The 25,598-nt window shown below is 37.1% G+C and overlaps 1 protein-coding gene across 1 annotated transcript in view; it reads left to right on the top strand.

The window, feature by feature from the left end:
* KCNH8 (potassium voltage-gated channel subfamily H member 8) overlaps positions 1-22,640 on the top strand; it is a 180,659-nt gene extending 158,019 nt beyond the window's left edge. The window contains exons 12-16 of the mRNA XM_008632000.2: positions 1,595-1,633; positions 3,343-3,698; positions 7,981-8,087; positions 9,003-9,079; positions 19,579-22,640. Coding sequence (XP_008630222.1) covers positions 1,595-1,633; positions 3,343-3,698; positions 7,981-8,087; positions 9,003-9,079; positions 19,579-20,289 — 1,290 coding nt within the window. The 3' untranslated portion in view covers positions 20,290-22,640. The remainder of the gene's footprint in view (positions 1-1,594; positions 1,634-3,342; positions 3,699-7,980; positions 8,088-9,002; positions 9,080-19,578) is intronic.
* The last annotated feature ends 2,958 nt before the right edge of the window (positions 22,641-25,598 follow it).

The following is a 25,598-nucleotide window of genomic DNA, read 5'->3' as shown; positions in this document are numbered from 1 at the left end:
AGGAAAATGCATACTTTCTGAGGTTTTTTTTGTGAAGCTGCTAATGTTTGGGATTTGCCTGGAATTTTAATTAAGGCTGCTATTTAACATTCACACTGCACCTGTGCCTAGAAGCCAAGCAAACTGCTGCCCCAAAATTCTGGGCACTATTTTAAACTAATATTTCAAACATATGTGCAAAGCAGGCCAGTAGTACTTCCTAATTCTGACTCTAATATTTTAGTACATTCCTAGTTTCCTCTCATCCTGAATCTTGAAAAAGATAGTGATTCTTCAATTGGCATAGATTACAATGCAACTTGTGAGATTTCAGTATCTGACATCTCATCCTCTGCTATCATCTAGTACTTTAACTCAGTAAGAACACAGCAGTTATTTTGTTTACATAGCCTAATTATTGCAGTTGCTCTGTTTGGCAGTTATTAGAGTGTTATTGCTACATTTAATGGTACACCTGCTACACTCTTTGCTGTTGTGCAGTAGGATTTCTCCTTATGAAAACTTAAATATTCTGTATTTGTATATTACACCATTACTAGTACCCTCACTACAAAACAGTTTTTAGGTTAACCTGAAAGACTTGTAAAGGAACAAAAAAAAAAAAATTAAAAAAAAAACCAAAAAACCCACACAATTACTATTTTGAAATCTGTGCCTAGAATCTGAATATTTAGGAGTTCTAAAGGCTTTTGTCAAACAAACTGAGAAGTTGCAATGACTGTCAGAAATGCCTAACTTCTACCTGTGTTTGGAGAAAAATAAATTGATGCTATGAACTGATGAGTTAAGCTCTTTTGGCCTTGATATGTGGGTTTAGGAAAGCTGAAAATAATTTCTCAAAATTCTACCAGACTAAACTATTCCTATAAATACAGTATATAGGCTGTCAGAGACTTGCCTGTGGTCAAGACGTAAACATTCAAATAAACAGCAGAATTTTCATAACAGATATTATTCAGCAGTTCCAGTGGATTTTATTAGAAGTAGCTGCACTTGAAACTTGCATAATTTTTTCTTCCTCCTTTTCTTTTGTTTTACTTTCTGTGTAATTCAAGAAAAGAAAATATTATGACCTTGAATAGGTTAGACACCTATCTCCCTCAGGACTACTGTGCTCCTACTTGCTTCAGTCTCACTACTGCTTTTGAAAATTCCTCAGAGATGCTGGAGATACTTAGTTCATCTTCACATACAGACTAGGCTGGCACAGGAGCTAAAGCTAAGCAGGGCCAGAGTAGAGCACTTGTTCCTGCATTTCCATCAAACCAGCACTGAAACCTACCAGGCATGCTGTCACACATCTACATTCATTCATGTTTTAGAGTCTTGACCTACTTTTTTATTAAAGTAAAATGTTACTTTTTCATTAACTATCTTTTTATTTAAGATAAAACATGTTTTTTCCTCACAGCACCTGTTTGCAAGGATTATCCTTAGTTCACTGTTACGTCACCATTTAATTTAATACAGCCATTTTATCATGAGTCTTTTCTTGCATGGACATAAATGTTTTGGTTTAGATGTTTGTATCCTGTTGGAAGCCAAACTGTGGAGATGTACATATTTCCTACCTTTTTGGTTTGTTTTTTTTCAGGTAATATCAAAATTATCCAATAAGCCTACACTGTCCCAGGTATGTTGATCACATTTTAACTATGCCAAGCTTGACTTTGAACATGCACATAATTATGACCAGAACAAAGCTTGAAAACTCCTTCCTTTCCTGCTTGAAAACACACTTCCATTGTTTCAGAATGAGAATTTAAATAGCATCCTGCAGATAGTTCTGCCACTGCCCATTTTATGAGTAACTGTTTAAGGGGTTTTTTTTCCCAGGTACTAAGTTTGGATAGCCTCCTATAGCAACTGCATTTTAAATACATGGCTACCTAAGCCAAAGTTCTGAATATGGGTAACACTCATTGTCTATAGAGTATAGGCAGTATAAGTGCCAGGTCCTGTACAATTTGATCATTGTGACAGCCTTTGGATGACTACTACAGTTGACAACAAGGCTTTTCTATTTTATATAGACATCTCTTCTGTCACAGCTTTAAATTCTTACCTCTTCATATAGATCTCAAATGAAAAGGTTCCAGTTCACTAAATCTGTCAACATATACCAAGAGAAAAGCATACACTCCATGAAAGTGTATTGTAACACACAGCAAAGTTAAACCTATGCTGCAAAACATTTAGACAGATGCTAATAGGGGCTTATAATATTTGGATAAATTCCCCAAATCTGTATTTCCACCCAGCCAATCTGGCTTAGCCTGAATGTTAGAAATCTGACTATGCAGGGTCATCTCAGGTTTTCTATCTAAAGCCAACAGTGCCTTAATAAAGCTTGATTAAGAGGAGTATCTTGTAAAAAAAATTAATTAACAACAAAAACTCCTTTTGAAACCATAAAATTGCATTTGGCTTGTTAATTTGATCTGGAACCTGAGTCTGCCTTAGGCCATTCACCTACTACACTACCAACACAGTAAGTTGTACCATGGGAATAAATGGAACTGTTTCTGATCCTGACATGAGGTCCATGTTAGCATATCTCAGCACTCATGACCAGGATACATTGTTACCATGAAAAAAATAGCATTGATCTCCTACATTGTGCTTTAATCAGTACATAAATTATAGAACCCAGGTCTATTTTGCTTCTAAATTTCCCTGGTTCCAACATCAAGCATCTAAATTGCATTTTTTTTCAAAACCAGATGTAGCTCCACTTTCTGCTGACTCAGTTCTGAAGCTGAAACTGTCACACTATTGGTGTATTAATGGGAGTTTGAGTGAACTGAAAAGCCTGTCTACCATCCTGGCAGTGACTTCAGTTACAAAAATTAAGGACACAGAGAACATCGGGCTTGAGCTGAACTGGTGTAAATGCCATTTATCCATTATAAAAGTTTCTATATGAAAAAGTGGTATTATTTGAATTACTAGCCTCAGACCTTTTCTGTGGACCACCAAGATTCTGGTAACATAACATTCAAAAGAAATAATGCCTCAGCTAAACAAAATTAGTCTTATCAAGTGTACATATGGCAAATGGCTTGCAAGAACTAATTGTGTACTCTTTCTTGTAACAAAACATATTGCAGCAAGTTAGCTGACTGTATCACGAGTGACCTTTTTTAATTTGTTTGTATTTTTCTTGTGTCTGCACATATAGCCATAGCTGAGGCTATGGATGAGTTCCAAAAGAGCTCTCTCTAATGAGAAATGAAAGCTGTGCTAGGTCTGGGTTTGTTCCAGGATGAACACCAGAAAAATTGTGTTTCTGCAACATCAGGCTCTGAATTTTATGCTAGTATGTATTATTTGTTATTTTAGACAGAGCTCAAGGGAAATGGAAATATAAAGAAGAGACTCCCTTCAATTGTGGAAGATGAAGATGAGGAAGAGGAGGGAGAAGAAGAAAGCAGCACCCTTTCACCAATTGATACACGAAGCACAAATAGCTCTCAGCAGAAGAAGACTGCAAGCAATAAAAGCCACCTAGGGAGAAACTTGAAGCAGTTGGCCTCAGGAACTGTGCCCTTTCATTCCCCCATCCGTGCTTGCAGTTCAAACCCCTCAAGAGCCAAACATGAAACAGAGCTTCATTACTACTCCAGAAGGAAGGAGAAAAACCTTAAATTATACCTGTCAGCACTGACCACCACTGGCCCACCAGATCTGAGCCCAAGGTAATAGTTAGGAATGGTCATTTTCTTCTCTTTCATGTAACTCTAATTAAAAATATGATTTTGACATTATAAGAGTTATTCTTCAACAGTTTATACTTCTGTTCATCCCATATTACTGTAGGAACCATCACACACTATGCAGAATGTTATGACTTTAGAAGTTTATTGCAAACTAAAATATTTTTACCCATAAAAAGGGCAGTAAAAAAAAATGAGCAACTGCAAAAATGGCTATTTAAATAGTCTGGCCTTATGGTGTCATTTTGTCTATAATATTAATTCCCACAATAGCACTGTGAAACATTCCATCAGAGATACAAAAATTTAGAAAGCAAGTAGATGAAATTATAGCATAACGATGTAAATACAAAAAATTACTGGAGAAGAGGACTATAATGGAAAACAATTGCCTAGCAATTTTATAAAATATTTAGAGGTTTTTTCATTAGAGACAGGAAATCTGATAATGGAAGTTATGTAGACATTAAATACAGAGTTTAGCAAATCTTTTTTGCTGTGTCTTTTGACATAAAGAAGCATCGCATAACAGTTTATTGTGGTATTGCTAGTGTACAATTTAAAATAGTTCAATTTTTTACTTCTATGCTACTTACATTTATGTAATTTGCTTTTAAATTGCTGCAATGTAATCCTAGTTTTAGGACCAGTTCTTTAGAGAAACCACAGGCATACATACAAGGAGGTGCAGCAGTTCATCTTCCAGTTCAAGTTTTGCCTTCTATAATTTGAAGTGGTTTACATGTTCAAGCACTTCCTTTATTCATTAGAGGCAGAGTGGAAGTTTCTGGAACTTGCCATTGCAAATGTGAAATAGCCACACCTTGAGCAATATTTGTTTAATTCTGTCAAAGCACTGGTCCCTAGAGATGCAATCACAAAAAGGATACGGAAGATTATATAGAACCCTTTCCCCCCCATCATATATTTTATCGGTGCAGCTACATTTCAAATAGCAGCAGGATACAAACCAATTTTAGTTTTGTCATAAAATCATAGAAATCAAAGAATCCCTTAGGTTGGAAAAGACCTCCAAGATCGAGTCCAACCTTTGATGAAACACCACTGTGTCAACTAAACCATAGAACTACGTGCCACGTCCACTTGCTTCTCAAACACTTCCAGGGACGGTGATTCCACAACCTTCCTTGACAGCCCATTCCCTTCCTTTGACCTCCCTTTCTGTGAGGAAATTGTTCCTGATTTCCAATCTGATCCTCCCCTGGTGCAGCTTGAGGCCAATTCCTCATTCTGTCACAGGTTGCCCAGAGAAGAGACCCACCCCTATCTTGTTACCACCTCCTTTCAGGTAGTTGTAGAGAGCCTCTTTTTCTTCAAAACAAACCACTGTAGCTCCATCAGCCACTCCTCATAGAACTCTCCTAGATCCTAAATAGAGGGTCAATACAGGGAACGATAATGTGTGGAAAAGCAGCTTCTACACAAGCAAAATTGAAATGCATAGCAGATATTTTCTCATTTGTTTCCTAGATCTCATATGAATTTGGTTCAGTCAGCTACGAGTAAGCGTCATTATCACTCACATAACAAGTGGTAATTCAGGGAAAAGCTGCTTTTCCTATTTTCTGCTGAAATGTAATCTTGCTCATTATTGCTCTGAACTTATACAGCCAGACATTGGCACTCAAGGCTGCAAAAGAAAATATGAAAAAAGTATTGTTACATATTCCTGTTTCCATTCATAATTTTCTAACTGCAGACTAATCCTGTTAATAGGCTTGAAAATTGGCCCAAAATGTATGTTATGGTCTTTTTTTCCGGACAAAACATTTTCATATTATTTCCTAGAATGCGTTTATATTATTAGAATATTTAAACTGATGAGTTAATACCACTTTAAAAAATAGCCCCAAGTGTTTCCTTGTAAACATTAAGGAGAAAATAAGACCTTCATTTAAATCCTCATTTATATTTGGTTTTGGACAGAAAAGGAAGGCAAGGACAAGACTGGTTGAAATATCCAGTCAGTGCTGTTCTGAGGTGTATAACCACAGTTTCTCAAGAGAATTCACTTTGTCTCCTTAAGAAACTTGTTCTACTGTGGGTGTTTCCTACAGCAAGCCAACTAGAATTCTTCACAGGTGACTCAGGTTCTTTCTTTGTGCCCCACAGTGAAAGCAATAAAGCTCAGAGACTGGGTCAAATTTTTAAAGAGCTCTTGGTGCCAGGAACAGAAGCTAGAATTGTAATTCCTAGAAGAGAGCCCTGGTCTTCCCAATTACTTTTGGGTACTGCCTATGAAATGGAAGAGCGCTAAAAGGAAGAAAATGTAAGTGATAATAAAGGCAGCCCCAGGAGGAAGCATTTATGTAATTGAATCTCCTCAGACCCACACAGAGGAGTGCACTCTAGCCCTAAGCAACTGCTTAGAAGAGGTCACATGTTAATATTTTCTGACTTTTTGGCTTCTAGGAGTGGAGTTTTCTGTCTTCAGGAGAAAATTCAGGGCTGTACAACAGCTGATAGAGAGGGGTGAGACTTAATGATTGCCTTTGTCCCCTCATGTTTTCAATTTACTAGGTAATGTAGTGCCCAGCCAGTTCCTTGTGTATGAATAAGCATATTGCACATTACATATTTCCCACATAGAAGCCTGGTACTCCACAACTAGGTATTTTTGCTAATATAATTTCCTTTTAGTCTGAATCTTTAAACACTATAAAGAATGTAACATCTATAAATTCCAAGTCACATCTGAGTAAGCTTTCTCCTGTGTGCTGTAAAGGCACTTAAAATGTTAGCATTTTATATAATTAGAAACCTCTACAAAAGCAATATTGGCATTTAAAATTTGCCTTTTGAAGCAGTGAGGCCAAATGACATTAAACAGGTTTTATGGCAAATTTCTAACAAAGTAATCATTCTGGTTTTCAGCTGCAGATAGCAGCATAGGCCAGGGCTGCTCAAGCACCACATTAGAGTCTCCTCTTCTACCAAAGGCTGATTAAGATTAGAGTCAAGTCTAGTAGCATCCAACTGGCACTATGAACACTCAGACATGACACAGAGATCTAAATCCACGAAGAGCCAAAAAGGACGAGAACACATGGTATGTGTACAGAGGTCTGAGTCACACAGGTCTTTCAAGCCAAATACATCACAGATACCTCTGTGTTTTCTGTTCTTTCTTTCTCCAGACATTTCCAGCCAAGAAGTTTTCTTGAAAATATCCTTATTAGAGAAAAAGTCTAATTTCCATCATCACAAAGTTATCAATGACTGAGAGGATAAGAACTTTCTGTCTTAGCCTTTCCAGATTAGTATTTAACTCATCTGCCTACTGTAAGACAAAATATGGAGCTTGTGCCTGGACAAAACAAGAAATTGATGCTTCAGTTCAGTAAACTGGCAGTTGTATGATTCTCTTTCATTGACTTTAAAATAGTTCTCTTTATAGCACAATTTATTTTAACTGAGAACAGAAAATATTCATAATTATATATTTTTAATGTGTGTATTAATTCCTCTGATACCTGTTTTCTATTCTTTGCATGCAGAACCTGATTATTGTATAAAATACTGCTTCTTTTTTTTCCTTTGGCTTCCTTGACTCTGCAATTTAGAGATAACTGATATGCATGGGCAGAAATAACCGGCAAAAATACTTTTTCTAGTAGTCAGATCCAACACCATTATTAATGTAACTGGGACACTGCAGGCTGGTCCACACATCTTCGTATATCAAATTTGCAAACAGGATTGCCCTGCCTGAGCTAGTTCATTTTAAACAAATTTAGAATAACTATTTGCATGGAAATGACACTGTTGACTGAGGTTTACAGAGATGTTTTTGTAAATATATTATGTTCAGGCTTATGCTCTGCTGAAATAAACTTGATAAGAGCTTGATTGTGTGCTGGAAGATTTTAGCTTCACAAGAGCATAGTGAAGCCTCTTTAGGTTGTGCACAGGAAAGATTAGCAACAGTTTACTTTAGATATGGAAAGCAAACTATGTTCCATATAAGTTTGAATTGGACCCAGAATGTGCTGCAAAAGTCATGGAAATTTTGAAACTTCGGTTAATTATATTTGGCCTCACATTCCTTCCATTATCAGTAATTTTAATTTTTAGTGACTCACGAGAAGTTATACCAGTATAATAGGTTCTGCTTTTCTCTAAACTTAATGTTGTGAAAAGTTTACCATTGTTTCAAAATGTGCCCCTTAGGAGTAATTTTTATAGCGTAATTATGGACATGATATTTATGAAACTGTTCCATTACTCCAATTTTTCTCAACAGAATTGTTGATGGGATTGAGGATGGAAACCATAATGAGGAAAGCCAAACCTTTGACTTCAGCTCTGATCAGCTCAGGCAGGAATCCAGGTTATCTCCTACATCTGGAGGTGAGCTTTGCCTGGGAAAATCACTCTTTAGAGAAAACAGTTTTCAAAAGTGCTTTTTGTTCCCATTTATTTCTTTGATCTCAAAAGTGGCATAAATAGATTAAACATATATTTGTACTCTCAGTGCCATTTCAGTGTCACAATTGGTTCTGTAGAAAAATACAGCAAGGTCCCAGAGGTCATTTGTAGTTTTCCTGCTAACAGACACTCATGATAAAACAGTTTGTGGAGGGAACTGGATTTTCATGTGTTATACCAGAAGTACTGTAGAATCTGCCTCATGCTTCCAAACCTTTGGTCATGGAAGGCACTAAACACAAGGACAAAATTGAAACCTATGTGTAAACTTGGCTCTCAACTTTTTAAAGACATTTAGAGAAGTGAGGGAGCGTGGAAGAACATAGATTTTTAAAAGTAAAAGAGTGAAAGCCTTGAATAATAAGGGGTTTTAGGAAGCCTTAAATGACCTACAGACTGAAAAGGTTGATAAAGTAGCACAACAAAGCAATGGAACTTGTCAAGATGGGGGGAAAAAAAAGATTAAAAAGAGACAGTGACTGTTTCCAACATCCGCTCTTTTAGAAGTAACACTCCCCACATAGCTATGTCCCTTTTTCATGGAGGAAACTAGGACATATATAGCTCCTCTTAAAGCCAAACAGGAAAACAATAATAAAAGTTTAGTCATATTTATGATTTTTAAAAAGTGTTGAGCTGCCACATGGATGGCGACAGGGTTGTTATTTTCATTCCTTTCACACATTGTACACCAAACATTAAACACATGGTTTTATTTCCATTCTAGCCAACTGCAAAACGGGCTTAAATTTAATGCATTGGTTAAGTGCAAGAATAGTATTAGTGTTTCCAAGTGATCATACTCTTCTCATTTACATGAATTTGAATTCTTTTCAGAGGCTGAAATTGGTGCTGCTGTGCTCGTTATCAAAGCAGAAGAGACCAAACAGCAGATCAGCAGGCTTAATAATGAGGTAACAAGATTTTGTGGGGGTTGAAGGATATTAACAATGAATCAAGGAATGCTGGAGAAAACTCAGAAAACTCAAGAATGTGATAAATGTGTTATAAATGAGCTTACAAAACTGGATGAGGTTCCTACGTGTAAGGCAGTTTGGGGATTTAACTCATTCTGAGATTAATTTTCTACATGAAACCTACATAAAAGTTTGTGTCACATGCTAGGGCTAAAACTAAAGTGAGGCTAGTGCATCTGATTTTCTCAGGACTTAATCTCTTCTGAGTATGTTTCTATGTGTCTCATTCCTCTCATTACTTCTCCAAGTTTCTTCTCCCAAATTTTTTTGTCTTGATGCGTGTTTTGCTTTTAGAGAATTTCCTTGAAAGAAATGCAAATACATTTATGTTCAAATTTACATAAAATATTTCAAATCACTTTACCTGTGTCTACTTAGGATGAAAGAGAGGTTCAACCCTTCCTGCTCAAGCAATATGACCTGAGGAATGCAGGGCCGATAGCACTCAGTGGTGCTTTCTATTTCTCCCTTCTAAAAACTTCAAACCTGTAATCAGCTATCAATCCAACTCTAAAGAGATGTTCTGTGGCTAAGCTGTCTCATATACACAGCCCTTGCAGCACTTCAGCTAACAAGATTAAAGCATCAGACTAACTTCACAGTTATACTGAAAGACTAAAATCTGTTTCCAGCATACTCTCACTTTCAATGTGAAAAGATTACAGACAATTCCTTGTACTTCTACATGAGGAAACATCTCAATAAGTCCCACCACACAGTTTCACTTCCTCCCTGAGCTCTCTGGCTACCAGAAATGTCAAATTTTATTTTTATTTCTCCTCCTATATTGTGTACACTTAATCTAGTTATTATTTTCCACTTACAAAGTATTGAGCTTATAAACCTCTTTCATCCTGAGTCAGCTTAACTTGGTTAGATAACTTAAACATCCTAAGCTAAGAGTGCATGCATGGTTAGTTAGTTACTATGAATGCATCACCTAATTCGTATGTCAAACTGTAGAGTTCAGACAAAAGTCTTATGACCCATTGACTATGAGCCATGAAAAACTATGGTTTTTTATAGGACTTGGTCAAAGAACTCAGAAAAATCTTCAAGATGTTCATTGACACCACCATTATGATAGGAAATTACATTTCCTATATAATGCTTTTGAGACACACAAGTCATATTGATTCATCCCTTTTGAGAACAGGAGTTTTTGAAATAGGAGGAGGTATTATGTGGCTATCTGCAAGAGGCAACTGGAAAACGTATCATGGTGACAGATGTTCCAAGGCAGGGATCTTGCGGATTAAACAAACATTTCAACTGGAACCGTTCTGGGCTTCTCATTGTTTTTCTAGTGAAAAGTGATAAATAAATAAATCTTGGAGCAGGGGAATATGTTAATCAAAAAAAAGAAAAAAACTCCACATGTTCAAGGTCATTTCTCTCCACATACAATTTTAATTTTGTCCTAATAATACTATCTGATCAAAATGTTATACAAGTTGTTTGTTCACATTAACATAAAACAGACAGTAGGACTAGACTTAGATTTCATAGGTAATATTCTGGGCTAAAATCCCAGAGATGGATGGGTAACCTCCTAATCCTCCCATGGATCAAAATTTACATTGGAAAAACTGCATGACTGTAAGGCTGCTTAATTGCATATTCTACGTGTAGTCAAACATGCCCCAGCTGGAGTTTCTGAATGGATAGTATGGACTTGGTGCTTACCCAGATGAGCCTCTGGGCAGCCTTGCTGATACTCAGTAGCTGTTGCTTGGAGTTTTCTGCTGTTGTATTAAGTACTGAATATTTGTAGCCCCAGCGCTTTCATCATTTGATGATGACCAGTAATGGGAACTGATCACTGATGCTGCAGCAGAATACTCGCAGTAGTCAAAATACCAGCAGAGTCAGAAACGAAGTTCTGTATTAAAGACATGCAGTCTCCTCCTGGTAAAGAAAATACGAGAAAACAGGTCACAAGTAGCCAACAGCAGTAAACGCTGTCATTAGTACATTTTCCACTGGAGATCAGAAGTCAATCAACAAATGCAAAAATAACTGCTTTCATGAAAGGCAATTGTATTACAACAGTTCACTAGTTAGCTTAGAAATATTTCGGCTGTTCATGGGGGGAAAAAAGACATGTCTTTCCATTCAGACTTTCAATACAGTCTGTTGTTAGCAAAGCAAAGAAAACGTTACCCCAGAGAAAAATCTACAAAATTAGCTATACCTAGTTTAGAAATACAGCTGAGCTCCTGGCAGTATTTTGGGTATGTGGCATACACTACATAATCCAAAGAACATTTCATTTACCTAAGAAAGTAACACAACTCAGGGCCTTGGTTTCACTTCTCAGATTTGTTACCACATCAACTTTAGTAGTAATGTATGCACAGACTTCCTCTAAGGAGAGCAGTCTCCAAAGTCAGCACAGTCAACGCGAGACAACCTTGAACACACCCCTAATTGCTGCTGTACAGCTCCATGCTTTGGCTGCTCAGCCAGTTAACCAGCTTCTTCATTCCCTCACCTGACCTCACTGCTCATTGAGCCTGAATGAGACACAAGCTGATGCAGGAATTTATGTCCAGTTCAGTATTGCAAGGTGGAGCGGAATAGGACTAATTTATCTCCTACCATGTTTGTCCCTTACACTTAGTATAAATAATCACTGAATAAAGAAGGCATGACATTCATTATAGCTCAGTACCATCAGTATATAGCAGGTGACAGTTAAGGTTCAGGTTCTTGTTCCAGTAAAAACACAATTACTTAAGCAATAGTTTCAAGATTAGGTTACTGAATATCTATCAGCATTGTACATTTTGCTGAGCTGGGGAAAGCTTGTTTCAAAGACCTGCTCCAAACTAGGCAGAGCAAGAATTCAGGAAGAGTATTCTGCCTTACGAGTCTGTGTCCTTCCTTTGCAGAGATCTGTACACCTGATCGCATCTCTCCAATGCATTTGTCTGCAAATGCTGATCAGATGAGTGTATCTGAACACTGAGCATTTTTTCAGAGGCACCATTTACCTGATGCAATCATACATATCTACTAAGGAGCCCACGAAGTAAAAATAGGAAACCACAAAGCAGATTTTCTGAGGTATACAGACGGCCAAGACATCTAGATTAAAGCAACTGCCTATCACTGTCCCATTGCCTGTATCCTACTAGGCTTGTAGCTCTCTATCATTTGAATGCCACTGTATGAAAAGAGCAGAGAAATACTTTTACTTTGATTCAGTTTGCAAAACTCAAATCTGAATTATTTCAAAACATAGACCAGTTAAAATAAGGAAATATCCAAAATTAGTCATATTTTCCCCCTAATGACATGTACACATTCTCCATTCAAAAACATGCTACATGGGTACATGATTTTGAGCTCAGATAAAAAGGCAATCTCATGCAGTGCATGCAGACAAACTCAGATTGCTTTGTCATGTCCCCTGTTTTCCTCATATGGAACCCAGCTTCAGTGCAGACTCCCTCAGCTTCAGAAATCTGGGGGCTGTTTTCATGCTTTACCATATTAGTAGATCCCACAATTACAGTACTATAACAGTATAATGAACACAGTGTTCACATTTCTCCCATTCAACTGAAAAACAAACAAACATAAGGAAATATGAATAGGGTCAGGTTTTGAGCTAGATAATTGCCTTCTATTTAGCTCCACATTGGAGCACTTAGTGGAAATTCAGCTATTTTTAATTTTAGGTTTTTTAAATGCAAGTACTTAGAATACTCTAAGCAGCTGGTACTTATGCAGAACAGAGAAAATATATTCACAGGGATATTTAACTTGTATCTAATAAAAGGAACAATCCTAGAGCAAATATGTTTATTTTCCAAATCATAAATTTTATACATATATTATTTTAAAATGTATTTCAAATCCAGCTGCCAAAAATGAATCTCATTCTCAGTACAGAAAAAAAAAAAGCATTTTTACTATTAAAAATATATGCAGATGATAATCAGGGACACTAAAGAAAATTTTGTGAAGTTAATCAGGCTTTCAGTTTTACACAGGGGATATAGCATTAAAGTTCAATTTGCAACTTGAGAGTTCATACAATGAACTCACTTGACTTAGAATAATTAAATACATGCTCTTTCTAACAAGTTCATAACTATATTATCACATGAGAGAAATTACTTCGCAGCAAGGCTATCCCAGTAATTTGCTTTTAAAACATCTTTCAATCAAGAAAAATATGGCAAAAAGTGAACTAACAACATTTATAGATGATGAAAACTATTAAAACTAATCTATCCATTTTGGATTTTAGCCATGTAAATTTCACATTAAAGCCAAGACATAAAACCAAGTATCATTTGTATTAAGAAATAAGAGCTTTCTAAACAATGCATGCAGTGTAAATGCACTTTGCCTGCCAAGATTTTTTAAAATATATCTTCTCTTTTAGCACTGACATTCATGTTTCCAAAGAACTTCTACCTTGTTGTTTTGTCTCTCTGCTCTCATACTTTGATAACTGTAGAGACGCCTTACCAGGTAGCTTTGTTCTTCTGTTAATGTTAGTTTAATTGGTACTGGCTGATGAAGGTAACAAAAATAGTTGATGCTCCAAAGCTTAGGTTATTTCTTTTTAAGCAGAACACACTGTACATACATAGCATAAGTCCCATATGCTGTGGTGAGTCTCTTGCAGTTTTCCAGGGCAGAAAGGCACCTGAGACAAAGGAATTAACTGAGAGGCAACCATGCAGTATACAAATCAAGCAGACACCAAAAGCTGACTTCAAATTTGAGTAAAAAATATTACTACCATGACAGATGACAATGATTGTACACTTAATCTCTAACAGGCATTTCAAAATGTTCCTGCACTCATCTATTTTCCTAAATGTTAATGTCTGTAGGTATGCAAATTCACAAGTTCACTGCTTTTTCTTTTCTGCCTAGCAGATCGTAAGAAGTTGATTGGTGTTCTCCTCCTAAAGTCAATTTATTCTGGAAACATGTGATTCCAGCAGATCTCAGCAAACCAAATTCTGTTTGACTTTCTTTTCCCATTACATTTGCTACCACACTTCATTGGTATAATTTTCTTTTGAATTGTCTTTGGTTAGATCTTTGAAATCACTGACAAAGTACACAATCTCAGGCAGCTGTATTTCAAGCAGCCTAAGTAATTCCTTGTGAAGAAAACCCCCTTCTTGAGTTCAATTAAAGAAAATACCCTGTTTGTATTTCCTGGGAGTATGATTAATGTCCACAAAGTGTCATTCAGCAGAACTCCACAGACATTTTTCTATAATACTCTGCATAGGCAGAATATTATATTCATGCCTCTGACATTTTCTTTTCAGATGTAATGTTTAACATTTATCTTTCTTGAATTTCATATTACTTATATTTAAAAGTGAACATGAATTCCATTTAGACATTAAAAATAAACATTAAATAAAAACAGATCAGGAGAGGGTGCTAAAAAGAATATCTTAAAATATCCATGGTTGACAGCAAACTATTGATCATAAACCATTCCAATCATTCAAGAATCCAGCTTATGGTGATTACATCTCCTTCATATTTTCTTCTAGAAAATAGTTCTAGAAGAGTGTCAGGTGGACAGTAACATCTCAGAAGTCTTCTAACAAGGTGTATATTACATCCAAAGTTTCTTCTTATATTTTAAACAGCTTTTCAGTTAAAGAAAAGAATTATGGTTTTGCCAAGGTTTATTCTTAAGAAACATAATGTTGCCTCTTCTCTTTTAACTATTCCTTTAGGTGCTTATAGAAATTGTCTGCTTCATATTTTTGCCCAAAATCATATATACTACCTCAGGTTTCCTTTCATCAGCACATATTGTCAGCTTCTTGTCTCCCAGCCACCTGGGATTTCCACAATCCTCCATTTGCTCTCAATCAGTAGCTAGTCTGTCAGTTTGTCCCTGATACTTTCTGAATTCCTTGAAGCAGTAATTTCCAAACCTGGTTTTCTTATTGCTACACTTATGCCGTCACCGTCCTGATTCTATGTGAACCTAAGGGCAGATTGCACATCCAACAGTCATAGAATCATGAAATGGCTTGTGTTGGAAGGGCTCTTAAAGATTATCTTGTTCCAACCCCCCTAGCATGGGCAGGGACACCTTCCACTAGACCAGGTTGCTCAAAGACTCATCCAACCTGGCCTTGAACACCTCAAGGGATGGGGCATCCACAGCTTCCCTGTGCAATCTGTTCCAGTGCTTCACAACACTCACAGTAAAGAATTTCTTCCTAATATCTAAACTAAACCTACTCTCTAAGTTTGAAGCCATTCCCCCATGTCCTCTTACCACATGCTCTTGTAAGTGATCCTCCTCCGTCTTTCTTGTAGTCTCCCTTCAGGTACTGGAAGGCTTCAATTAGGTTATTCCAAAGCCTTCTCTTTTCTGGGCTGAAAAATCCCAATTCTCTTAACCTTTCCTTGTAGAAGAGATGCTCCATACCTCTAATCAACTTTCCTCTTGCCCCCCTCCCTCCTTCCCACCAGCCAGATTCACTCTGAATGAAGAGTCACAAATTACTATTAGAACTGCAGTTTGGGAACCCCTTTTCTAGACTGAATTTCATGGGACCCCGGTTGACTTAATACATTTAAATAATCTAGTCCTTTATACTTCTCTACTTTATCCTTACGTGTTTAATAGCAATAATCTTGGTATCCTAATTTACCCAGACAAACTGGTCACTGGAACTGCCAAAGAGCTGGCTAGTGAGTCAGCAGACAAGCGAGCAAATTTCCTACTCCCACACAGTAAAACAAATTGCACAGCCTTCCAGATTCCTGGATTTATTTCACTGAAACTGAATCATCATATCATTGCACAAATCCTATAGATTTAATCTGAACTCAGATTAGCTGCGCTGGATTTTTTTCCTTCTGCAACTAGCTTTATTACTAAAGCCATTAAATCAGAAATGTCTGTCACCATAATACCAATGCCACAGAGTTGCTGACAGATGATCAGTGAAGAGTCTGTCTCCACTCACTTCTTGTTTCATTCATTCAACAATGTAGTCAGTAAGGAAAAGAATATCAGCAGTTAGTCAATCTGAGCCTTCAAAGACAGCTCACTCTACCTGAAAGTCTCCCTGACTTCATGAAAAAGCAGAATAGAAGAAGTAATGAAAGACCAAGCAAGGGAATAGAGAAGCTGCAATATGCAGTGCAAGCCAGGCAGCTCCTCCACTTTGCCAAAATGCAACTTCCATTACTCAAGGAGCAAATATTCATCTTCACTTCTTCGGGTGTTCAGAAAGAGTAATAACAGGAAGATATCTGGGTTTGAAGTTTGAATTTCAAAAGGGAGTAAACACAGAAAGAAAAAAATACCAATGTACTAATCAGAATCAGCTTCTAATCAGAAAAATTCTTATTCCAGATTTATCCAGGAACAATTATGAGAGCTAGGCATTCCAGTTGCAAATCTGTCATTAAAAAATAAACAAATAAATAATCACCATCATCATCTTACATGACATCATTCCTACCTAACTACATGGAACAAAGTACTCAAACTGCTCAACAGTTTAATATCGGTAGTAAAGAAAAATACTTTCTGCTGAAACTGACAAAGTAATTTGAAAACACAAAATACATCTAGTAAAATTTTTATTTTAACCTCTATTTTGAATATATTCTTTCCTGATAACATGGTCTACTAAAAAGGCACCAGGACTTTTCTTTCAAACAGTCTGAGAAGCACCTCTTGCTACTTGAAGCTAAATCTGTATAAAACCCAGTTTCTACATCCAGAAATATTGCAGTATCTTTTTCAAGTCCTAGGAAGTGTTAAGGCAGCATTTCAAGTATATTTGGGATCTCAGATATAATTTTAAAGCTGTCTGCCTAGCACAGTGGGAACCATTTGTATGAGTAGCTGTTTTGCCTAGCAATAATCAGTGAGCTCCTGAAAAGAGTGCAGCCTTACCAGCGTGCCAGGAATTAGCCCTTTTTCCTCAGGAGGAAACTGTTCTGCTTTCAATTTCTCTTTCACAAACATAAAATTCCTTTGGCTTTTAATCTCTGTTCTTTTGCACTTTCTCAAACACTGTGAAATTGTTAATAGTACTGATAAGATTTTTTTCCCCCCTATTACACCCTTTTATTTGCATCTGCTCAAAGATTTCTGCAGGGTATAAAAATAATAGTATAAACAGTGTTGCATTGGTAGGAACACCATTACTATGCTATGTATGTATAGAACTATAATAATATAGAGACAGATGAAAATTAAAAGTGGTATCGATACTGGAGGTTTAATCTTGTAAGATTAATAGTTCATAAAATCATGAAACCTACATTTTTTTTTTTTGTATGTGGCATCCAGAATAGGTCCAAATAGATCTTACTAAATGGTAGTGGTGAGTAAGTTTGGCATAACTACTCTGACTATCATACTACTGGAAACCATTAAAATCTACTTCAAAGGGGTTTATCAGGTCAATTCCTACGTTGGTGGAAGAGCAAGCTTATGAGAGAAGAAAACACCCTATGAGCTAGCTGATATATCAAAAACAGAGTATCTGGGCACTAGAGCACCTTGTAATGAACAGAAATTCAGGGCTGTCACAAGTGCTGATGCTGGAATTGATTTTTGCTGTATTGTCTCAATGAATTGGCAAAAGAAACATGTTAAATGATGATTAAACTTCTAAAAAGCTCATAAGTGATGAGAAATGGAAAACAAAAACATAGATCAAACCAAACAAGATATTTTTAAATAGCAGATATTTTCACACAGCATTCATAGTTTGGATAAGGTGCATACTCATAAGGTAGTGTCAATGCTTCTATTTGCACAACTGCAGAAGGCCCTGAAAAATTGACGCAAGTTGGGAAATTATATATAGAAAATCATTGCTGTATCCACTAGGTGTAGGGGCCAGTGATGATCCTAAAAAGAACTGATGACCACTGAATCTAGACAGCCATGAGTTTGATTGTCTGTCTTCCCCCTTTCTTCCCAAATAAGCTTTTGAATGTTTTGCAATGTCATCCCCTAGTTACCAACAGAACACAGGAGTTCTTGTGCAGTTGATTTGTCCAGCAATCTCAGTGTGCTTCCTTACAGCCTGACAGTACCAAGAACCTTCCCTGGCTGCTCAGACCCCACAGGAAGCCTGTTCACAAAATGCTTTGGCAGCATATTTTAACTCCTCACATTTACTGAAGTTACCAAGCATTCAAAGCTTAATCTCAGGTGTCAGAAGAGGATCTCATGGTTATTTTCTACCTACTGTGACTCAATTAAACAACAAGGTAGAAAGAAAGAGAAGTGCAGAGACACAGGAAGATCCTGTCACTTGCCACTCAAGAGTCTCCCCCCTTTAAGGATTTTCTCTCCAGAGGCAGTGTGATCACTACAAAACTATTGAACAATATATTGGGTTTGACCTCTTTGCTCAGAGAAAAATGAATAGATCTATAGGAGCTGTATTGGAGCTTCCTACTTTCTTCTCCAAATTTCTTTATAATTATTGTGCCTGTATTAACCCAATCAAACTCAGCCTGAAATGTCTTTCCAGCAGATTTCTTCAGAACTATCCTGCCAGAAAAATGAAAATTATACTTCTACTTCTGGTAATATGAAAATTAATCTGTGCAGATCATTTAATCAGTGATGTCTTTACTTGAGTCAAAGAAAGGCCTCCTGAAATAGCTTTTTTTCTTTTTGACATGTGGCTTGAAGAAGAATGTGCAGTCATGTCTTTTTTTCAACAAAGTATCACCAGTAAGAGAAACTATTTTAATGATAATGACAGTGCTTTGACCCAGAATAGATTGATAGCTATCATGGAGACAAATTTAATTTCTACCATTTGAAATGGTGAGTGGGTTACTTTTACTTTTCATTGCCCAGAACATCCTTATAAAGTCCTAGCAAATGTCCCCATTAATGTTCATATGCCAGTCGACTTTAAAACAGAAATTCAGAACTTGCCAATCTGATCCCCTCCTGAAGCAGCAGTGTTGGGAAAGACTTCATGTACTTTATGTAACCAACTGGATACTATCAGTAGTTTCAGCATTTAAGAGAAAAGGTCTAATAAAAAATCTGATTCTTTGTTTTGCACACACAAAATTTCACAAGACCTCATTTTTATGTAATTCATCAGTATAAAATTGTTTAATAAGAAAGGTTTATGGTTGAAAATATTTAATGATTGATCAAGAAAATATTGGTGTCATACTGCCTCTGGAAGTCATCTCAGCTCTGACCCTATGACCAATTTTTACAGACAGAGAATCATTTAAAATCAGGTGAATTAAAGCAGCTGGAAGGACTATTTCCCCATATACATTAGCAGAGCATATTTCTTTACTGTAGAGACACCGTGCCATAAATCAAAGCTGCCATTTTTAGAAGGAAAAAAGGGATGTATGTGCATACTTTATGCATGGTGCATGAATAAATACTGTGATATTTTGCCCTTTCATAACAGATGACAACTTTAAGTCAAGAAGTCTCACAATTACGTAAGGATATGAAGAATGTGATGCACCTTCTGGAGAACCTGCTTACGTCCCAGAAGGCTCCAGGATTCTGTGCTGTGCACAGCCTATCTCGAAGTCCCACACTGGATAGTCTGCAGTCTCGAGTGGCTTGGACTACACATCAACCTTGCTCGCACAGGCAAGCTGGGAACTTCACTTGCACCAAAGCACAACTTTGTCGTGGAAACACATTCTGTGACATTTGGAATACAGACCTGTCTTCTGTAGGCAGCAGTCCCCAAAGGACTGAACCCAACCCGCAAAATTCTATGGATGGTGAATTTTGTTATACAACAGGCCTTCAAAATTCCCCTTCCCAGTATCAGGTAATTCAGAAAGACAATCTGCAATTTTTAAGATGCACCTCTCCCCATTCAGACACTACCCTGACTCCTCTTCAGTCTATTTCAGCAACCCTTTCTCCTTCAGTATGCTCTTCATCAGAGGCATCATTACACCTCGTGCTGCCCAGCAGATCAGAGGAAGAGAGCTTTAGCCAAGGAGCAATCAGCTCACTAAGCCTTGAGAACCTACCAGGATCGTGGGACCTGGAAGCAACAGCCAGAGTAACTTCTGCACAGACCCCAGATTTCCCAATAGACATTGTGACAAGCACAAGGGATCTTAAAGATAAAGATTGCCAAGCCATAGATGTATGAGACACAGCAAAGTGGTACTCAAAGCATGTTCCACAGCTGCCAGTTTTACGTTTAGAGAGTACTGCATGACTGCTTTATTTAATCTCTGTTTTGGCGATCATGGAGATTTACAAACATGAAAATTCAGACTTACAGAAAGTAAGAAAAGGTAATATTGGTTCATAGTATAGAAAAAACAATAAATTTCTAGATTCTAGAAGCATGTTGAAAAACATTTTGAATACAGATATAACTTACTTGTCTGTTTGACAGACTTTTGTGATAGTCCAAAGACCCTGAGGGTCAGAGCAGCTGGAAGTCTAGCACAAAGAACTGTCATGGGTGGCTTTTGTTCATCGAAGCAAAGGTTTTCCCTGAGTGTCTGACCGTTGTTCCCAAACAATAGCTATGGCACTGTTTGCTTCAGGTGATCGTGGGTCCTGCTGGTCTTTTTGTCAGTTCTGTGAAGGCAAAGGGACAATATTCGCTGCATGTCATCTAGACAATCAACCAAATAGAGCTGCTAGAGAGTGCTTAGTTGTTGCACGTTATTTGTCATGTAAATGAAATCTCTTAATTTATCTAAAACCACTATTTTTATATACTTGGTATGAACCATGTACCTAAAAATTATTTAAAATATTTATAAAGAGAATAAGAGTTTGGTTTCATTTTCGTAAAGGCTTGCAGTTTTAACAAGAAATGCACTACCATCATGTATTAGATCAAATACTATTTATTACTAAGATATTATGTAGTTTACAAATGGATTCCCTTTTATGTGCATGCAATTTGCAACGAATGTACTCATTCTGGTGGAATACAAATAAATTAAGGTATTATTTTATTTAAAAAAATAAAAGAGCTGGAATGTTGTATCCTATGATAAGCTATCACTACTTAAAAAGTGAGTTGTCATACTGATATCATTAAGTACTCTTGGTTTGTGTCTTAGTATTGTGCTGTCATTTGTAAGAACAAGTCAACATTTTACAATGCATTCCTCTTTAGGGGTTTTATAGCTGGATAAGAAAATTAAAAGGGATGAAAACCATTGAGCAAATTGAGAAATATTAAAGGAGAAAATTACAATTATTTAGTCTGAATCGAAGAAATAAGATTAGAATATTTATTTATTTAATGATTTCTTTGTTTCATCTCTAAAAACTAGCTTTGATTTTTAGTCAGAATAAAGAAAAAAGATACTATAGGTTTGGCAAATTATTTAATCCAGAATCTGACTTAATGCCCCCCAATTTTTTTTTCCAGTATTTAATGTACTAGAAACATATTGCTACAGTGCAACCAGAGCTACAGATTTGCACTGGAATTTTGATTTATATACTTAAAGATGTGCAGTGTACATCATAAGTATATATTTTTAGCTAGCTTTCTAAAAAAAAAACATGCTTGCAAGCCAAAATCAGTGCCCTAAAATGGATAAGTAAACTAAGTTACATTTAATAATTAATGCAAACTGGTGGTTATTAAACTGAAATTTTTACAGAGAACAGATTTAGGTTTAACTTCCTTAAGAGGTTGTTTTGGGTTTTTTTATGAAAACTTCAAAGACTGAAATTATCGTTAACATTTGGATGTGTGCGGGAACACAAACCCCAGCTGATACTCTGTGCCCAAATTTTATCCTTTCACATCCATTTTCCCACTGGTACAAATTAGGGGTTAAGTGTCATCTCTCATTTTGGGCTGCCTGAATTTTGCCAGTGTGTCTACACTCCAATGTGAGTGTTTATATCCAGGGTTTCTTACTTTACCTCTATTCCAGTTTTCACCTAGTTTAAAGTTAAATAGAGAAGTGCTGATTAAATGAGGCATATCCCAGAAATTTAATAATAATAATAATAATAATAATAATAACAGATAGTAGCAAATACAGTAGCAAGTACAGGTCTATGGTATTTCTGCAAACAATCCTGGTTCACCTTTAGCCATCTGCTGGTACCCACCCCGCCTCAGCGCTGGGCAGGAGGCTGGGGGAGGGCTGCCTGCCCCCCACACCCAGGGCAGGGCCACACTGGCAGAGCCCCACTGCACCTCAGCACCCTATAGCCATGGAGCACAGGTGCTGGTTCCTTGGGATGCACAGGCACATTGTGGCACAGCTGGCCACTAATCCTGATTCCTCAGCTCACCATATCACAGCTATTGACTGAGAATGCACAAACACACCATGCCTAATTCTCAATGTCATTTAACAATTTCCATTACACATATAAACTGGGAGAAGCATTTGCTTTCTCATTTTAGGACACATAAACCATTATGTATGTGAGTTAAAGTTTTGGCATTGTTTTTATTTTCCAGTATAAACACTGGTGTCATGAGATTAAAACTGGATGTTTTGTTCTGGAGTTTTTGTGTCAGTTTTGTATGAAAGTTTAAAAAGGTCAGTGGAAACACAAAAAATCTCTTCACATACATAGCCATAGCTTTACTGTTGTACATTTAATTCTCAAATTTAAAAAAACACATGTGCAGTAATTATGAAGAAATAACACCAGGATATCTTTCCTAAATTGTTCCTTGTTTCTGCAACTATCAAAAACATCCTGAACAAAGCTGGCAAACACCATACCATTTGTATTGGCCATAGTTTCAAGGAATACTGCTGAATTGCAGAGATTCTGTAAGATGGGCATCACACAAGTGAGTGTACTGCCTTCCAGGGAAAAGCTCAGGGAACTTCAGACAAGAGTTCATTCCAGGTGTTGTAGTTTAACCCCAGCCAGCACCCAGCCCCATGCAGCCACTCAATCATTTTCCTCCTGTCAGAATAAGCATCAAAACTGGAAAAGTAAAAGCCAGAAAACTCACGGGTTGAGATAAAGGCAGTTTAATAGGGAACGCAAAAGCCGTGTATGCAAGCAAAGCAAAACGAGGAATGAATTCACTACTTCCCATGGGCAGCAGGTGTTCAGTCGTCTCCAGGAGAGCAGGACTCAATCATACAGAACAGTGACTTGGGAAGACAAAAGCCATCACTCCAAATGTCCCTCCATGCCTTCTTCCTCCAGCTTTAATGTGCTGAGCATGGCACCACATGGTATGGAATGTCCCTTGGGTGAGTCGGGGTCAGCTGTCCTGGCTGTGTCTCCTCCAACTTCCTGTGCACCCCCAGCCCCCTTGCTGCTGCGTGGGAGGAGGAATAGAGAAGGCCTTGGCTCTGTGTAAGCCCTGCTCAGTAGTAACAAAACCTCTCTCTTTCATCACCCTGTTTCAGCACAAATTCAAACCACAGCTCCATACCAGCTGCTGTGAAGGGCTGGTATGAAGACCTGTGTGAAGAAAATTAAATATCCCAGCCAAGACCAGCACACCTGGCCAAAATCAAGTAAGGAAAGAGGAAGGTCTTGAGGAGTTGTACTATTTTAAATTCCCTGATACCATCATACTATGAAAACTCCCAGGAAAAGTATTCCTCAAGCAAGTTTTGTTGGGAGGTATCTGCAACCAGTGCAAAAAAATTCACTTTTGAAGGTGAAATGACAACTCACAGGGACAAATGTGAAGGCACGTACATTTGGAATGAAACAGTATCTAAGCAGGATTGCCATGGACATATTAATTCTACGCACGGAGTAGCCATTGAGGATATCTGGGATTAAAGCAACAACCACTGTAATATTTTCATGTTACCTTCAAAAATGCTCAGAATGAAAAATCAATACAAGCATCCCACACCCTAACATCCAACCACCCAGCTCAGACAATTGAATTTATTCTTTTTCACACTAAGCTTTACAAAAATAAAAAATAGGATCGCTTTTTGTTAAGGATTGTTCTTTCCATCTCATTCTGCATCAGTTTACTTCCTAAATTTGCTACATTTCTTGCATTTTCCATCACTGTCAGTTTCTTCTTCTGTACAGTAACTGTATTTATTTTCCCTCTTTTTATTTGTTTCCCTCTCTTGTTTTCCTCACTCACTCAGTTTTATATCCTCTCTCTAACTTCATCAAACTACACCATGTCTTTCCTCATTTCCTGGTAATTTTTCTATTAAGAATCATCCTACCAGTAATAAACTAAATGGTTGCTGAAATCAGTCATGCAATAGGACACCATATTTGGTCAAGATTCAGGCAGTAAACCACAGATCTCTAACCAAAATCTCTTGCACTGTTATATTCTCACAATGCTGCAGTTGCTTTCACTGACAATGGGAAAAAAGGAAAAAAATGGAAAAAGACGCACTGGAAAACAAACAAACAAACAAACAAAAATACCAAAAGTAGGAAATCTGTCTTGTGCTTCAGATACATCATTAAAGATATGTATTTGTCTTGTGCCCATGGTACCTACTAGATTCAATCTAAGAAACACAGCTTATCACAAATTCTGCAAATACTTCTCATCTTTTTACAGATCATAACCACCAGCTCCTGCAATAACCTTGCTTTGACCATTGGCTGGTTATCTACCACAAATAACTTACTCTAATTAGTCCATCTGCTAACTGCACAGATGATTTCAATACATTTCCCTTTATCAGGCAATTTTGTAACACACTGTGTCAATAACCTCACCTGGTAGCTTGTAAAAAATCCTGTGTTTCACAAATGAAGTTTTGGATGAAACAAACTGTTCTCAACATTTTCTGCATCTTCTTTCCTTAACTTAAAAGCACATGGTCCTCACATCTCTCTCAGTGGGACACACTTTAGATATTTTCTGCTGCTGGGACTACCACAGAAAGTGCACAGTCACATTCCCATGTTCTAGAAAAATGTTTCTAACAACTTACCACAGCCTGAAAAGAATGAGGTTATAGCTGATAATTTAGGCAGCAGTGGAGTAAGCAGTAAGAAAAGGGAAAGGACTGGTGCTTGATTTGCTGGATCACTCCCCTATCTCAGTAAGAGGAATTTGCCCAGCTGTCATCAATTCCAGTGGCCTACATAGTACTGAGTCTTTGCTTCACTCAGAAAATCAAATAGCTTATAACAAGAAATCTAAGCTCATCTCATTCAGTATCTGCAAATTGTCAAAATAGTTAAATACTATTAAAAATAATTCACAGCTGCAAGTTTGTTAGATAATTCCACATACATAATTGGTTTTACCCCTTCCAAGATGAGCATAAAAATCACAACATTCCCAGACCAATCACTGATCTCTTGTGTATTTCATAAAATTTCCTTCCCATGGTGTCTCTTCATTTCTCCTATCATACACAGTCAGTGGCAACAACAATGACAAGAAACAGCAATTCCTGGCTTCAAAACCACAAAGAAATGACACAGATCTGATCCTTTCATTTAGAGAAACTGGATGATGAAAAGAAAATTTTATTTCCTATGTACCTTGAT

Source organism: Corvus brachyrhynchos, unplaced genomic scaffold, assembly GCF_000691975.1.
Source record: "Corvus brachyrhynchos isolate BGI_N302 unplaced genomic scaffold, ASM69197v1 scaffold53, whole genome shotgun sequence".
NCBI classification, from domain to species: Eukaryota; Metazoa; Chordata; class Aves; order Passeriformes; family Corvidae; genus Corvus; species Corvus brachyrhynchos.
The sequence above is the reverse complement of the archived record's forward strand: the minus strand, read 5'-3'. Positions and strand labels throughout refer to the sequence as shown.